Raw genomic sequence first — 17,995 nt, forward strand, 5'->3', positions numbered from 1 at the left:
TGTTCGCCAGGATGGTCTCGATCTCCTGACCTCGTGATCCACCCGTCTTGGCCTCCCAAAGTGCTGGGATTACAGGCTTGAGCCACTGCGCCCGGCCTTTGTTTGTTTTTTGAGACTATATTTTTATATTTATCAAAGCTAATTGAAACAAATGATTGATCATTGGATATTGAATCTTTATTTATCTATTTATTTTTATCATTACTAGATACTATTTCTAAATTCCAAGTTGATTATGCTGTGTTAGGTAAATAAAGATGTTAGACATTTGAATATTTATCTAGAAAAGATTGCTTCCATCTCCTGGAAATTTTGCTCTAATAAGCGTTAATATTTTGACAGTATTGATACATTTGAAAAAAATAAGAATTTTAATTATAGAGCAGTATTTTAGTAATTAAATAGGTTACCTGATCAAGTTTACATAAAAAACCAAAATTAGATACATAAGCTGCATTTACGTAAGCTGCATTTTGGCTTTTCTTCTGCTGTGTATTTGTATATTTATTCTTACAAACAAAGTGTCACTCTATCGCCTAGGCTGGAGTGCAGTGGCACAGTCATTATTTAATGCAGCCTTGAACTCCTGGGCTCAAGGGATTCTCCCATCTCAGCCTCCTGAGCAGCTGGGTTTATAGTCATGGGTATGATTTTTAAATTTTCTGTAGAAATGAGGGTCTTGCTATGTTGCCCAGGTTGATCTCCAACCGTGGTCTCAAGTGATCCTCATGCCTAGGCCTCCCAAAGTGCTGGGATTACAGGCATGTGCCACCGTACCCAGCCTGCCTGTTTATTTATAAACGTGAAAAGAAAGAAAACCATTTTTACTTTTTCTGTTTACCATATCCTACATAAATATAAAATGAATTATAAAGGGCAAAAAAGAATTTAAAAAAAATTTATAAGAAACTATTGTTGTTCAAATGTGGATTACTTGATAATATCTTTGACAAACACATTTCTTTATAGATTTACTTGTAAGTCCTGCAAGTATTGTACTTGTATTAGACTTCTTAAGATGACAACAAATAGATGAGCACAAGTTACTTTTGGTGTCATTCAGGTTCTGGGTAAGGACTAGCAGGGTCCCAGGTGGCATATGAGGTTGTCCCTTGGACCATAGAGTTTGCCTGTATGTCCAGTGCAGCCCACCGACTTCATATATACTAGGAGAGAAGCCTAGCATGCTTTGCCAGCCCCCTGAGAAAGCCCTAGGGACCACCTTGGTTTACCTGGTGCTTATATTCCTTGCTTCCCTCTAGGATGGGCATTAACCTCCTTCCAGTCCCAACAGCAGTGGGCTGCCATGGTAGCAGCTGTGGCCAGAGGAGCTGACGTGGTTTTACTCACCCTGTACTGCTAATGTCATCACAGTTTATATAGAAAAGAGCCACCTGGAGCCACTTCCTCTGCAGGAGGCCATGTGGTTCAGGCCTTATGGAGTTTTGTTCCTGTCAGTACACTAGGATCCTCGACAGATGTCTTAGCCAGTTCCTTTTTATGGTCTAGAGAAAAAACTGTTTTGTTTTTGATAAAGTTCTTTGTTTTTGGTTATCTATCATGGTATAACAAGCTCCCCCCAAACTTAGTGCTTAATACATTGTTTTGTTTGATTCATGAATCTGCAATTTAGACAGGGCTCAATTGACTCCATTTAGCATCAGTTGGGTGGCTCAAAAGCTGGGGGCTGAAATCACCTGAAGTCTCATTCATGGGTCTTATCACAGTATAGTGTCTAGGTTCCAGGACGAATGTCCTAAAAAAGAGCCAGGTGGAAGCTGCGTGCCTTCTGCCATGTTTTGTTTTGTTTTGTTTTGTTTTTTTGAGGCAGAGTCTCGCTCTGTCGCCCAGGCTGGAGTGCAGTGGCGCCATCTAGGCTCACTGCAAGCTCTGCCTCCCCTGTTTACTTATGCCATTCTCATGCCTCAGCCTCCCCAGTAGCTGGGACTACAGGCGCGGGTGCCCACGACCATGCCTGGCTAATTTTTTGTGTTTTCAGTAGAGACGGGGTTTTACCGTGTTAGCCAGGATGGTCTCGATCTCCTGACTTCGTGATTTGTCCACCTCAGCCTCCCAAAGTGCTGGGATTACAGGCGTGAGCCACCATGCCCGGCCACTGTCTGCCATGTTTTTATATTTTAATTTTTTTTGAGACCAGATTTCACTCTCGCCCAGGCTGGAGTGCAGTGGCACAATCTTGACTTACTGAAGCCTTCACCTCCCATGCTCAAGCAATCCTCCCACCTCAGCCTCCCGAGTAGCTGGGACTACAGGCATGTGCCCCTGCACCCAGCTAATACTTGTATTTTTAGTAGAGACATGATTTTGCCATGTTGGCCAGCCGGGTCTCGAATTCCTGGGCTCAAGTGATCCACCCGCCTGGGTCTCCCAAAGTGCTAGGATTACGGGTTTGAGCTACTGTGCCTGGCTGCAGCCATGTTTTTAAAACTACCATGTAGTTTGTCAGCATTTCAAAACATCAAATAGTACCCCTCTTCTGTAGAGCACACTTCTTCTCTGGAGCACATCTAATCCTTAACTGGAACAGTTGTAATTAGGGAAATAGTTCCAAAAGCCAATGATGGAAGATTATGAAGCTGTATATTGGTGTTGATTGGCTAGTTCAGAAATTAGAGGAAAGTAAAATTTTTCACTGGGCTAATGTTGGCTATAAAGTCTGATGCTCAACTTGAGAAGAGCAAGAGGAAACATGAAGTAGAAAATTAAAAAAAAAAAAAAAAAGCAAGGAAAATGGACAAGGGACATGAACAGAAAAAAACATCACCCAGTTGAGATGCCCACACTATGAGCTTCTCTCCATCCCTAGGATCTTATTCTGGGGTTCTTGGTAGGATTTTTGGGGTCTAAACCATTCTCACTGAAGACAGCTTTGAGTGCATACACACATGTACCTTCTGGAGATGCCCAACCCCCAGAGGAGGCCTGAGCAGGCTGGACCCTCTGCTCCAGAAGGCAGGTGTGAACCCTTCCTTAGGCTCCTGTGGTATAGGTTGATGGGACAGCCTCTGGACTCTGCAGTGTGAAAACAGGAATGGAGTGATGCCATGTAAATTTACATGCCCTTTACATTATCCTTGGAGAATCTCTGAGATGATTGGCATGTGGATATGCTTTGCTTTGGGCTTAATCTGGGCTAAAAAGCTACCAATCACTTATTTTATTAAATCTAATTTCTTCTTCTTATTTTTTAGCACAAAGATTGTGTGGTTCCTTACCTTCTGCGACTTCTCAAAGGTCTTCCAAAAGTGTATTGGGTAGAAGAAAGCACAGCTCGGAAAGGCAGAGGTAATAGTATATAATGTTTTCCCTGAATATAAAAGAAAATATACATATTCAGTGTCTGTAGGATCAGGTGTTTATTCATACTGATACATCAGATGCGTCTTGTCTCACTTCTGGCTGTGAAACAACTAACTGCCTGCAGCATTGTGGGCTGAGCTTACATCCATGTGTTGGCCACAGCCCATAGATGAGTTGGGGAGAAGGTGGGCCTGGGCAGGCCAGCTTTCCCTTGCATTCTTCTGAGACTGAGCATTCTTGCTCATTCTTGTTGAGACCTTCAAGAACCTTTTCTCATGTCTCATTGGCCAGAATTGGGTCACCTGCCCATCCCCAAATCAGTCACTGTTACCCTTAGAATGTATAGGCTCACTCCTGGAGTGAGGTCAGTTTTCCAGATTATACTACTGCTGCTCAAAAAGGGTGAGATGGAGGTTGAGGACGCAACAGCAATGTTCACTGTAAATGGTTTCATCACTTTGTTTCTAAGTTGCAGTTAAACTTTGCACCTTTAGAAACGGCATAAATTGGCCGGTATGGTGGCTCACTCCTGTAATTCTAGCACTTTGGGAGGCCAAAGTGGGCAGATCGTTTGAGCTCAGGAGTTTAAGACTAGTCTGGGTCAGCCGGGCACGGTGGCTCATGCCTGTAATCCCAGCGCTTTGGGAGGCCGAGGCAGGTGGATCACGAGGTCAGGAGTTCGAGGCCAGCCTGGCCAATATGGTGAAACTCCATCTCTACTAAAAAATACAAAAAATTAGCCGGACGTGATGGTGTGTGCCTATAGTCCCAACTACTTGGAAGGCTGAGGCAGAAGAATCGTTTGAACCCGGGAGGTGGAGGTTGCAGTGAGCCAAGACATGCCACTGTACTCCAGCCTGGGCAACAACAGAGCGAGACTTCATCTCGGAAAAAAAAAAAAGAAGAATGAAAGAGAATATTTGCAAACTATGCAAAGGTCTAATGTCCAGAATCTATGAGGAACTTAAATTTACAAGCAAAAAACAACCCCATTAAAAGGTGAGCGAAGGACAAATAGACACTTTTCAAAAGAAGACATACAAGTGGCCAACAAATATATGAAAAATATGCTCATCATCTGATGCTAATAATCAGAGAAATGCAAATCAAAATTGCAATGAGATACCATCTCACACCAGTCAGAATGGCTGTTATTAGAAAGTCAAGAAATAACAGATGCTGATGAGGTTGTGGAGAAAAGGGAACACTTGTACACTGCTGGTGTGAATATAAATTAGTTCAGCCATTGTGGAAAGCAGTTTGACAATTTCTGAAAAAACTTAATTACCATTTAAGTTCTTTGGAATTACCATTTGACCCAGCAATCTCATTTTTGGGTACATACTCAAAGGAATGTAAATCATCCTGCTGTAAAAATACATCCATAAGTATGTTTATTACAGCAATATTCAAAATAACAAAGATAAGGAATCAACCTAAATGCCCATCAGTGGAAGACTAGATAAGAAAATGTGGTATGTGTACCATGGAGTACTGTGTAGCCGTAAAAAAAGAACAAGATCATGTCCTTTTATTTTTTATTTTATCTTTTTTTGAGACAGAGTCGCTCTGTCACCCAGTCTGGAGTACAGTGGTGTGATCTCTGCTCACTGCAACCTCCGTCTCCCAGGTTCAAGCGGTTCTTGTGTCTCAGCCTCCCAAGTAGCTGGGATTATAGGCATGTGCCACTACGCCCAGCTAATTTTTAAGATTTATAGTGGAGATGGGGTTTGCCATGTTGGCTTGACTGGTCTTGAACTCCTGGCCTCAAGTGATTTGCCTGCCTTAGCCTCCCAAAGTGCCGGGATTACAAGTGTGAGGCCACTGTGCCCGGCCGAGATCATGTCTTTTGCAGCAACATGGATGGAGCTGGAGACCATTATGGGAGAATTAGCACAGAAACAGGAAACCAAACGCTGCATGTTCTCACTTATAAGTGGGATCTAAACATCGAGTACATATGAACACAGAAGGGAACAGCAGACAGTGGGGCCTACTTAAGAGTGGAGAGGCCGGGCGCTGTGGCTTAAGCCTGTAATCCCAGCACTTTGGGAGGCCAAGACGGGCGGATCACGAGGTCAGGAGATCGAGACCATCCTGGCTAACACGGTGAAACCCCGTCTCTACTAAAAAATACAAAAAACTAGCCGGATGAGGTGGCGGGTGCCTGTAGTCCCAGCTACTCTGGAGGCTGAGGCAGGAGAATGGCGTAAACCCGGGAGGCGGAGCTTGCAGTGAGCTGAGATCCGGCCACTGCACTCCAGCCTGGGCAACAGAGCCAGACTTCGTCTCAAAAAAAAAAAAAAAAAAAAAGTGGAGAGTAGGAGGAGGGTGAGGATGGGAAAACTACTTTTTGGGTACTATACTTACTACGGGGATGATGAAATAATCTGTATACCAAATCCCTGTAACATGCAGTTTACCTGTGTAACAAAACTGCACATGTATGAACCCGAAATAAAAATTAAAAAACATTCTGTTTGTGCCTGTATTCCTCTTGACCTTTGGGTTTTCATCATTTCTGGTAACATGCCTAAAACTGACAGATCCCAAATTATGCATGTATCCTGCAATTTGTTAGGATTTTGTTTGTTTTTTGTGTTTTGAGACAGAGTCTCACTCTGTCTGCACTCCAAGGTGGAGTGCAGTGGCCTGACCTCAGTTCACTGCAACCTCCACCTCCTGGGTTCAAGCGATTCTCGTGCCTCAGCCTCCCAAGTACCTGGGATTACAGGCATGCACCACCATGCCTGGCTAATTTTTGTATCTTCGGTAGAGACAGAATTTTGCCATGTTGGCTGGGCTGGTCTTGAGCTCCTGGCCTCAAGTGATCTGCCTTCCTTGGCCTCCTAAAGTGCTAGCACTATAGGCGTGAGCCACCGCACCCAGTATGTCCTGCAATTTGATAGACTACAAATTAAATAGAGTATCATTACTAAAAAGTCAAATTTTAGGCTGGGCATGGGCACATTCAAGTTTGAGAATAGCCTAGAGCTGCACTTTAAAATTTTAGGTGTTGGAGTAGAAATGTAAGTCTTCTGTCATGTACTATGAATATATGCATTAAATAATGGATATTCTTTTGTCCTTAATTCAATATTCAATATTCAAAATTGATTAATTTTTTTTTTTGAGATGGTGACTCATTCTGTCACCCAGGCTGGAGTACAGTGGTGTGATCTCAGCTCACTGCAACCTCCACCTCCTGGCTTCAAGCGATTCTCCTGCCTCAGCCTCTCAAGTGGCTGGGATTACAGGTGTGCGCCACCACACCCAGCTCATTTTTGTATTTTTAGTAGAGATGGGGTTTCACCAGGTTGGCCAGGCTGGTCTCGAACTCCTGACCTCAGGTGATCTGTCTGCCTTGGCCCCCCAGAAGTGCTGGGATTATAAGCGTGAGCTACTTCGCCCAGCCAAGTGTTTTTTTTTTGTTTTTTTTTTAACTTTTTTTATTATTTTTTAATTTTTTTGTGATTTCTCACATTTACTTAGGGAATAAAAAGTTGAATCGTCATGTTGAGAGGCTCTGTTATCTTACACTAGCTGTTGGCTCAGGAAACATTTAAGTTTATTGAACCAAAACATTTACATAAAAGAAAGGTAAGGGTGTTTCTCAGCAAACTCATTGGGCCCATAGCTGTTCTTTTGAGATTTGTCACAAGGAGGGAAGCTGCTGTAAACTGGTCCCTTGGTAGGTCATGGTGAGAGGGAACATACTGAGTTGGATGGCCAGAGCTGTGACCCAGTATCTGGGTCCTGGTTATCTGATTACTGTTTTTACATCTTCCAGGTGCCCTCCCAGTTGCAGAGAGCTTCAGCTTCTGCTTGGTAACTCTGCTGTCTGATGTAGCCTATAGGGATCCTTCACTCAGGGATGAGGTAAGCGTGTGTTGATTTGGTGTGCATTTCTTTTAGATTGAATAGAGTCCCAAAGTGATGAAAAGATTTTAAAAATGTGAAATGTGACCAGACTGCTTTTTGATATTTATCTGTTTCATCCTGTTCATAGCAGACCTAAGACGTGTTTAGGTCTTTCAGTACTCTTTAGGGTGTCATGAGTCTTACTCAACTTTTCTTTTTTTTTCTTTTTCTTTTTTCTAATGAAGGGCAGGCGCTGCAGAGACATGAGCAGCACTGTCCCTTTCAGCTTTTCAGAAAGTCGTGTAAGGTAGGCGACAGAAAAAGGCAGAGGCAGCTAATTTTTCTTGCTCTTTGTTGGGGATTGAAATCATTCATAGAAGATCATTTTCTTTTCTTTTGTTTTTTTGAGACAGAGTCTTGCTCTGTCTTCCAGGCTGGAGTGCAGTGGCGTGACCTTGTCTCACTGCAACCTCCACCTTCCTCCTCAAGCCAGCCTCCCTCCTCAGACTTCCAAGTAGCTGAGACTATAGGCGTGCACCATCATGCCGGCTAATTTGTTTCGTATTTTTTGTAGAGACGAGATTTGGCCATGTTGCCCAGGCTGGTCTTGAACTCCAGGCCTCAAGCGATCCTCCTGCCTTGACCTCCCAGAGTGCTGGGATTATAGGTGTGAGCCACTGTGCCCAGCTAGAAGAGAATCTTCTAGGTAGCTGAAGCTTTTATCTTTAAGGGCACAGACTTTCTTTAAATTTTGTTAATTTTGATAGAAATGTTACAAACATGTTTTTCATACTTTCCTCTTCTTTAAGCAAAGAATATAATCATACAACTTCTTCTTAGATTTATTGCTTAGAAAGTTAGTTTTTGTATGCTGCTATTCTAGGTTCTTCCAAGCAGTGCCTAGTTGCTTGTCTGCATTCTAAATGTTCCCAGTTAGTGATGTATTTTGACTAACTTAGATTCTTCATTTATTTGTAGGTTGGCTAAAGATATAATTAAATATGTTAGAATTATGTGTTTTTATTTAAAAGTTGAACATTAAAGGCTTTTCTGTGAATATAATTTATCAGAATAAAGAGGTCAACACCAGTGGAAAATGTGGCTGGGTGTGGTGGCTCAGGCCTGTAATCCCAGCACTTGGGATGCTGAGGCAGGTGGATCACCTGAGGTCAGGAGTTTGAGACTAGCCTGGCCAACAGGGAGAAACCCCGTCTCTACTAAAAATGCAAAAATTAACCAGGTGTGGTGGCAGGAGCCTGTAATCCCAGCTGCTCAGGAGGCTGAGGCATGAGAATCACTTGAACCTGGGAGGCAGAGGTTGCAGAGAGCTGAGATCATGCCCACTGCACTCCAGCCTGGGAAACAGAGTGAGACTTGGTCTCAAAATAAATAAATAAATAAAATAAAATAAATAAATAAAATGGAAAAAGTACTGCTTTTCAAGCTTTCATAGATTATTCAGCATTGTTTAATATTAGGAAAATGGAAGAGATTTGACTTGGTTATGAACAAGTCATGTCACACCAACTTCATTTTTTCTTTGCCTGGGTTTTCTAAGAAGAGTGGTTGAGAGAAATGAAGTTGTTGCAGTCTAATGGATCTTCATAAAGGCCTTGGACAAGCACTTTTCCTGACATCCTGGACCAATTATATGGGCTGAGGGCCAAATGGTTTGGAGGGTTTGCAGAACTGCCTGAAGGACTGTCCCAAAGGGTGATCAGTGAGGTATCGGCCCAGCAAGACCCTCCTATCGTTGGAGCAAAACAAGCTAGTGCTGTGAATGAAGATCTGGAAAGCAAGTTGATTTCGTTTGTAGAAGGCACAAAACTGGGAATCACAGATTTGTACAATGAGCTAAAGCTAATGCCATGAGTTTTTGTAGGGATAGATGAAAGATAAAAAATACCAACTACGTTGGTAGAGATTACATAGTTTAGGAGAAGCAGGTGTGAAAAAAGACTAAGGTATCTTCCTCATTTATAAGCTCGTTGTTATGCATGGTGGCTCACACCTGTAATCCCCAGTTCTGGGAGGCTGAGGGAGGAGGATCACTTGAGCCCAGGAGTTTGAGACCAGCTTGGGCAACATAGTGAAACCCATCCCTACAAAAATAAAAATAAAAATTAGCTGGGCATAGTGACTCATGCCTGTAATCCCAGCTACTCAGGAGGCTGAGGCAGGAGGATTGCTTGAGTCCAGGAGTTTGAGGCTACAGTGAGCTATGATTGAACCCCTGCACTAATCTTGGCTCACTCCATCCTCAGCCCTCCGGGCTCAAGTGACCCTCACACCTGAGCCTCCTGAGTATTTGGGACCACAGGCACGCACCACCACGCCTGGCTAATTTTTGTATATTTTGTAGAGACAGAGTTTCGATACTTTGCCCAGGCTGGTCTTGAACTCTTGAGTTCAACTAATCCACCCGCTTCAGCCTCCCAAAGAGCTGGGATTTTAGACATGAGCCACCCTACCAGGACAAAAAACAATTATTAACTTAAAAAATTATGGGCTGGGTGTGGTGGCTCACGCCTGTATCCCAGCACTTTGGGAGGCTGAGGCAGGTGGATCACCTGAGGTCAGGAGTTTGAGACCAGCCCGGCTAATACGGTAAAACCCCATCTGTACTAAAAATACAAAAAATTAGCCAGTCATGGTGGCGTGCGCCTGTAATCCCAGCTACTCAGGAGACTAGTCAGGAGAATCGCTTGAACCTGGGAGGTGGAGGTTGCAGTGAGCCAAGATCATGCCACTGCACTCCAGCCTGGGCAACAAGAGCAAAACTTCATCTCAAAAAAATTTAAAAAATGTAAAAATTATGTATATAAGCTCATTGAGATAGCAGTGTGAAGTGGCTGCAGAAAAGCTAATGTCACATACATAGAAGTGTAGAATCTATGATGAGTTTGGTGAGTATGCTGGGTGAGTTCCAGCATCCCAGATGTTAATGTATTTTATTCTGAGCACTACACTTCCAGACAGAAAACTGGACTACCGTAAAATCAGAAGCTGGCAATTAGCATTTTAAAGGATTTGTGATCATGAAGAATACAGTTGAAAAGCACTAGGGCGTTTACCCATGAAAAGAGATTTGGGGACCTAGCACCTGTTTACATAATATATTAATAGAGGAAAAAGTAGCCCCAAGGGCTGGTAGGTACAAGCCCCAGGAGGACAACATTGGCCCAGTGTTGGGAGGAACTCTGAACCAGCCCAGAGAGTGAGGGTTTTGTCCCTGGAAAGTCAGCTGGTTGGCCACTTGGTACGGTCGTTGTGGAGAGATGTATCAGATATGGGACTGGTTAAGATAATGTCTGAAGTGCCTTCTAATTTTGGCTTAGTTTTGCGATATTTACCTAATTTTGTTTATGTTTGTTTGTTTTCTTGTTTCCTTGACTATTGCAGATTTTAGAAGCGCTTTTGCAGGTTTTGCATGTCCTCTTGGGGATGTGCCAGGCCTTGGAGATTCAAGACAAAGGTACGAGTCTCCTTAACGTTTTTCTTAAAATGGTTTTATGGTTACTCTTTCCCTTGCTTTTCTCCAGTCTTTTCTGTTGTTGGGTACCTAATGTATATGACGGGAGAAAACCTTCCTATTTTAGTTTGATTTGTTGTGTGTAAGTATCCTCAGAGACCACATGGGGTCATGCGCATTGCTCTGCTACATAGATGCTGGGTCACCTTGGACAAGTAACTTCACCCTTATGGGCCCCAGTTTCTTCACTTGTAACATCTGTGGGTAGATTAGTTGACTTCCAAAGGTCATTTTTTCTGTATTTGTAAAGCTACCGATATGCTTTTTTTTTTTTTTTTTTGAGATGGAGTCTTGTTCTGTGGCCCAGGCTGGAGTGCAGTCGCGCCATCTCGGCTCACTTTGCAAGCTCCGCCTCCCGGGTTCACGCCATTCTCCTGCCTCAGCCTCCCGCGTAGCTGGGACTACAGGCGCCCGCCACCTCGCCCGGCTAGTTTTTTGTATTTTTAGTAGAGACGGGGTTTCACCGTGTTAGCCAGGATGGTCTCGATCTCCTGAGCTCGTGATCTGCCCGTCTCGGCCTCCCAAAGTGCTGGGATTACAGGCTTGAGCCACCGCGCCCAGCCCCAGCTAGTTTTTTTGTATTTTTTTAGTAGAGACGGGATTTCACCGTGTTCGCCAGGATGGTCTCGATCTCCTGACCTCGTGATCCGCCCGTCTCGGCCTCCCAAAGTGCTGGGATTACAGGCTTGAGCCACCGTGCCCGGCCCCGATATGCTTCTAAGAGGAATAAATGTATTAACTAGAGTCAAGGTACTTGATAATATGACCTAGCTATGTTATTGATTTGGATGTGCCATGAATAGATGAAGAACTTCCAAAGAGGGCAGCTGGGTGTGTTGAAGACATAGTCTGAAGTTATTAATGACAGTTTGAAGATATCACTGGCCAGCCCTTGGGGTTGACCTCATTATTGTGGCTTATTTTGAACCTTCACAGTTATTAGTGGGTGAATTGTGAAATCTTAGTCAATGTTACAAGTTAGTACTTACTATATGACTCTGTCAGGATACTTTCTCATATTGTAACATTTTCACTTGATCTTCTAGAATACCTTTGCAAGTATGCTATCCCATGCCTGATAGGAATCTCGCGAGCATTTGGGCGTTACAGCAACATGGAAGAGTCTCTCCTCTCAAAGCTCTTTCCAAAAGTCCCTCCTCATTCCCTCCGTGTCCCAGAAGAGCTTGAAGGTGTTCGAAGGCGTTCCTTTAATGACTTCCGCTCCATCCTCCCCAGCAATCTGCTGACTGTCTGTCAGGAGGGTACCCTGAAGAGGAAAACCAGCAGTGTGTCCAGCATCTCTCAGGTGGGCCTGGGCTACTGGGGAAAGAGCAGAGGAGAAGACCTTGTTAAGCTCCCCTGCAAAGAAAATCCCTCTTCTTTGTAGTTGGAGTAAACTTAAGTAATGTGAAATGTTTCACTAGAATTCTTTTTAATACAGACTTGTCTTGTCCCTCTTAAGATGTTGGGGGAAAGGCTTATAGACAGCCTGTATAAACTGGCCGTAAAAATATAAAACAATAAGGTGTAAAAAGCCACAAAAGGCCTTTAAAAAAAAAAGCCTTCTTATCTCCATTATGTTCCCATACTCTGAGCAGGACTTACTCTCTTATCCGTAAACACTGTGTTAAAAAAAAAACAAAGGCCGGGCGCGGTGGCTCAAGCCTGTAATCCCAGCACTTTGGGAGGCCGAGACGGGCGGATCACGAGCTCAGGAGATCGAGACCATCCTGGCTAACACCGTGAAACCCCGTCTCTACTAAAAAATACAAAAAACTAGCTGGGTGAGGTGGCGGGCGCCTGTAGTCCCAGCTACTCGGGAGGCTGAGGCAGGAGAATGGCGTAAACCCGGGAGGCGGAGCTTGCAGTGAGCCGAGATCCGGCCACTGCACTCCAACCTGGGTGACAGACCGAGAGTCCGTCTCAAAAAAAAAAAAAACAAAACAAAACACTCCTTTAAAACATTAAAATATGGCCAAACATACAGACTCCTAGTTAAGCATGCTCGCACTTAACTACTCTCCAATAAGTTAAAAATATACTGTTTAAACACAAAAAAATTCATTTAAACTGCCACTACTGTAGATGACACATATGACACACTACCTCGCTTTCACCGTTTCACCCTAAACATCTGCTTCTTAAATCTAAGTGATTGTACTCAGTAAATAGTGTAAAAAACAAAACTCTAGGCCTTTGCAGCCTCTGATTTGCTCTGGCCCCCTGGCTGCCACCTTTATAAACTCTTAACTTGTCTCTTCTCATTCCTTTGTCGCCACCAAACTTCAAATACCCTATGGGTGGTTTTGAGGCTAGTCCCCAACATAAGATTTATAAGTGATTTCATAGTCGTAAAGTATGTGTTTCATGGCAGTTGGGTGCCAAATTCTATTTTGCCTGGAAGACAGTTGGTGCCCTTAAGAAGTATATAATTGACTCATGGAGAAAAGGCAAAAACACAAAACACTGAGGACAATTGAACTCAGTAATCAAGTGTCAAATATATGGCTAAACACGAAGAATTTAGTGATATAGTATGTAGTAGAGAATGCTATAGCTGTGTTGGGCTTTAGGAAGGAAATGAGCTTCAACCAGGGCTTGAAGTCTAAGACAAATCTGACAGAGGTCTCACTGGTCTTTTCTGATCTGTAACTGTGGTTGTGTGTTTCAGGTCAGCCCTGAACGTGGCATGCCCCCTCCCAGTTCCCCTGGAGGATCCGCCTTTCACTACTTTGAAGGTGGGCTTTACCTCTCCCAAGAATATTGACCTAGTACTTGGAGAACAGGCTGACAGTGACTTCTTGTGATATTAAAGATGCTGATACTAACTCTGTTGTCATGGATGGACCTAGAGTGCCAAGCTTTTAGAAAGCATTTATTTTCTGTTTTCATTTAAGTTTCCTAAAATTTAATTTTCAAATATTTTATATATAGAGAAAAGTACAGAAAATAGCTTACCCCTACATACATGCCATCAGAATTTTTGCACTTTAACCTGTAAAATTTCCTTTTCAGGTGGAAGTGCTAATGGTGGATATTTCTTTTCTTTTTCTAAGATGGTGTCTGGCTCTGTTGTCCAGGCTGGAGTGCAATGGCATAATCTCGGCTCACTGCAGGTCCTGCCTCCTGGGTTCAAGCAATTCTTTTGCCTCAGCCTCCCAAGTAGCTGGGACTATAGGCACACACCACCATGCTCAGCTAATTTTTGTATTTTTAGTAGAGACAGGGTTTCACCATGTTGGCCAGGCTGGTCTCGAACTCCTTACCTCAAGTGATCCACCCATTTCGGCCTTCCAGAGTGCTAGGATTACATGCATGAGCCACCACACCTGGCCGGACATTTTTTTTAAATGACATTAAGTATGTAGATAATATTGAAGAATGTAGTAATACTACTATTACTACTTTTTTTTTTTTTTTTTTGAGACAGAGTCTCACTCTGCCTCCCTAGCTGGAGTGCAGCGGGACCATCACGGCTCACCGCAGCTTCAACCTCCTGGACTCAAGTGATCCTCCTACCTCAGCCTCCCAAGTAGCTAAGACTACAGGCACCCTCCACAATGCCCACTAACTTGTGCATTTTTTGTAGAGATGGGGTTTTGTCATGTTGCCCAGGCTGGTCCAGAACTCCTGGGCTCAAGCCTGCCTCAGTCTCTCAAAGTGCTAGGATTGTAGGTGTGAACCACCACACCCAGCCTATTACTGCTTTTTATAGAGCTCTGCTGTTCACAAAGTACTTTTACATAATTTACTAAATTGGATTCATGTGACTACCCTGTGCCATGTCAGACACATGTTAAAATTATTTCTACCTTATCCTTGATGGAAGTAAGACCCAGATTAAGGGATAGGAAATGGGGAAGGCAGAATTCCATGCTTCAGTATAGTCTCTCCATTTTTTTTTTTTTTTTTTTTGAGACGGAGTCTCGCTCTGTCGCCCAGGCTGGAGTGCGGTGGCCGGATCTCAGCTCACTGCAAACTCCGCCTCCCGGGTTTACGCCATTCTCCTGCCTCAGCCTCCCCAGTAGCTGGGACTACAGGCGCCCGCCACCTCGCCCGGCTAGTTTTTTGTATTTTTTAGTAGAGACGGGGTTTCACCGTGTTAGCCAGGATGGTCTCGATCTCCTGAGCTCGTGATCCGCCCGTCTCGGCCTCCCAAAGTGCTGGGATTACAGGCTTGAGCCACCGCGCCCGGCCTAGTCCCTCCATTTTTGAATGATGCTATTTGTTAAAAGAGCATGTCTCAAGACAATTCTGAGAGATGTGAGGGGAATTTTGAAGGAAAAAGGGAATATCTGGGCTTAGATAAATGTAGGAAGCTTTCCATCTCTTAGATCTGTGAGAATGTAACAGGTTACATTCAATATATATGTTAGAATATATGGGCTAATTTCAGCCACTCAGAGTCATACCTCTTAGAGACAACTCCTTGTTTAAGTGTAGAATGTATTCCTCCAGGCTCTGAAAATCTCACTGCCACCTGTCTGCCTTTGGGGCATTTTAGGATGGCCGTGATGTACTCTTGGAGGCTTCCCTTTTCCTCTGTGGTGAGGGCTCCTCTCCTTGACAGCTGCCCCAGTTTGAGCACATCCAGTTAGTGGCAGATAGGAGCACAGTAGTGTGGCTGACTGTGAGATCCCCACGCATCTCTCCATCAGACCTGGCTGCCGCCAACTTTGCCTGTGGTGATGACCAGGCAAGCGAGCCCTGCTCTCTGAAGCACCTCACTGTAGGACAGACAGCAGCAGACCCTGTGCCTTCCGAGTTTCCTCTCAGACTTCCTGTTTTGCTTGGACTTTTTTTTTTTTGAGTTGGGGTCTTGCTCTGACACCCAGGCTGGAGTGCAGGGGTACAGTCATAGCGATCCTGTGGCCTTGGCCTTTCAAGTAGCTGGGACTTAAGGTATGTAACACCACATACTCAGACTTTTCTTACAGCCGGTCCTTCTGTCTCCCTTCCCAGGCCCTCTTCCAAACTGCTGTAAGAATTTAGTTTTTAAGAATTATTTTTAGGCCAGGAGAGGTGGCTCACGCCTGTAGTTCCAGCACTTTGGGAGGCCCAGGTGGGAGGATTGCTTGAGCCCAGGAGTTTGAGACCAGCCTGGGTAACATAGTGAGACCCTTAAAAAAATAAATAAAAAATAAATAATTTTTTTTTTTTTTTTTTTTTGATTTGAGACGGAATGTCACTCTCTGTCTCCCAGGCTGGAGTGCAGTGGCATGGTCTTGGCTCACTGCAAGCTCTGTCTCCCAGGTTTTATGTCATTCCCCTGCCTCAGCCTCCCAAGTAGCTGGGACTACAGGCATGCACCACCTACGCCCGGCTAATTTTTTTGTATTTTTAGTAGAGATGGGGTTTCACCGTTTTAGCCAGGATGGTCTCCATCTCCTGACCTCATGTTCCGCCTGCCTCAGTCCCCAAAGTGCTAGGATTACAGGCTTGAGCAACTGCGCCCAGCGATAAGAATTATTTTTAATAGCACAAATTTGATCACTTATTTTCCTGCTTAAAAACTTTCAGGCTGGGCACAGTGGCTAATCCCAGCACTTTGGGACAGGCGGATCACTTGAGGCTAGGAGTTCGAGACCATCCTGACCAACATGGTGAAACCCCATCTCTACTAAAAATAGAAAAATTAGCCGGGCGCAGTGGCACACACCTATAATCCCAGCTGCTCGGGAGATAACCTTGAGAATCGCTTGAACCTGGAAGACACAGGTTGCAGTGAGCCGCCATCATGACACTGCACTCCAGCCTGGGCAACAGAGTGAGACTCTTGTCTCACAGGAAAAAAAACAAAAACAAAACTAGTTTCAGTGACACCCCCTCCATAAATCCCAAATGTTAGGTCCCTAGTTCCTGCAGCCCCTGTCTTTTGCCATCATCTGTGCCCTCTGTGGGGTTCAGCCACACAGGACTTAGCCCTTATTTCATGGTGTCTTTCTGAGAAGTGCCCAATAATCACAACCTTCCCTTCTTCCTTATCTACCCTTTTTAATCCGGCTGTTTTCTCCCTCCCTTCTTTCCTCAATTATTCCCTCTTTCCGTGGCCATTTCTTATGTTGGCCTCTTGGCGTCTCAGCTCCCAGTGGTATTGTTGCCCATCCTTTCTGCTATAAGTTGCTGATTTGCGTCCATTTTAGACAGATTGGCAGTGCGCTGCCAGCTATTAGACACCAGCTTTGACACAACTGGGGCTAAACTCAACTCTTTGAGTCTGTTCAAGTCATAACATTTAGTATTTACTTCTTTATGAATTGATATTGTCTGTCTTATGAAAATATTACAAATTCATCTATTTTTCAATCGTAGTTTTTTTTGAGATGGAGTCTCCCTCTGTCACCAAGCTGGAGTACAGTGGCGCAATCTTGGCTCACTGCAACCTCTGCCTCCCAGATTTAAGCGATTCTCCTTCCTCAGCCTCCCGAGTAGCTGGGATTACAAGCATGTGCCACCACACCCAGCTAATTTTTGTATTTTTAGTAGGGACGGCATTTCACTATGTTGGCCAGGATGATCTTGATCTCTTGACCTTGTGATCTGCCCACCTCAGCCTCCCAAAGTGCTGGGATTACATGTGTGAGCCACCGCCTTGGGCCTGGGTTCGTATTTATTAAACGTCAAATGACTGAATGACTATTTTTGTTGATTTTTTTCCTTCAATTTTTTTATTGTGGTAAAATACACATAACATAAAATTTGCTAACTCATTTTTTTTTTTTAAAGAGAGGATTTTACTCTGTTACCCAGACTGGAGTGCGGTGACAAATTCATAGCTCCACTGTAGCCTCAACCTCCCAGGCTCAAGCAGCCCTCCTGCCCCAGCTTCCTGAGTAGCTGGGACTATAGGCACACACTGCCGTATCTGGCTAATTTTCGTTTTTTTTGTAGAGACAGGATTTCTGTATATTGCCCAGGCTGGTCTTGAATTCCTGGACTCATGCAATCCTCCCACCTCAGCCTTTGAAAGTTCTGGGATTACAGGCATGAGCCGCCATGCTTGGCCTTAATTATTTTTAAATGTATAGTTCAGTGGTATTGAATACATTTATAATATTGTGCAACTATCACCACAGTTCATCTCAAAAACTCTTTTCATCTTGTGAAACTGAAACTATACATTAAACAATAATTCCCCATTTCCCCTCCCCCCAGTTCCTGCAGCTACTGTTTTTTTTTTTTTTTTTTTTTGAGTCAGAGTCTCGCTCTGTCGCCCAGGCTGGAGTGCAGTGGCCGGATCTCAGCTCACTGCAAGCTCCGCCTCCCAGGTTTATGCCATTC

At 44.0% G+C, this 17,995-nt stretch overlaps 1 protein-coding gene across 1 annotated transcript in view; it reads left to right on the plus strand.

Annotated features, from left to right (window-relative positions):
- The window catches only part of PI4KA (phosphatidylinositol 4-kinase, catalytic, alpha), a 167,360-nt gene that overhangs the window by 33,008 nt on the left and 116,357 nt on the right, over window positions 1–17,995 (plus strand). The window contains exons 3-7 of the mRNA XM_011947312.1: window positions 3,213–3,306; window positions 7,112–7,200; window positions 10,585–10,657; window positions 11,761–12,020; window positions 13,386–13,452. Of these exons, the coding sequence (XP_011802702.1) occupies window positions 3,213–3,306; window positions 7,112–7,200; window positions 10,585–10,657; window positions 11,761–12,020; window positions 13,386–13,452 (583 nt within the window). The remainder of the gene's footprint in view (window positions 1–3,212; window positions 3,307–7,111; window positions 7,201–10,584; window positions 10,658–11,760; window positions 12,021–13,385; window positions 13,453–17,995) is intronic.

Source organism: Colobus angolensis, unplaced genomic scaffold, assembly GCF_000951035.1.
Source record: "Colobus angolensis palliatus isolate OR3802 unplaced genomic scaffold, Cang.pa_1.0 Scaffold260, whole genome shotgun sequence".
Classification (NCBI taxonomy): Eukaryota; Metazoa; Chordata; class Mammalia; order Primates; family Cercopithecidae; genus Colobus; species Colobus angolensis.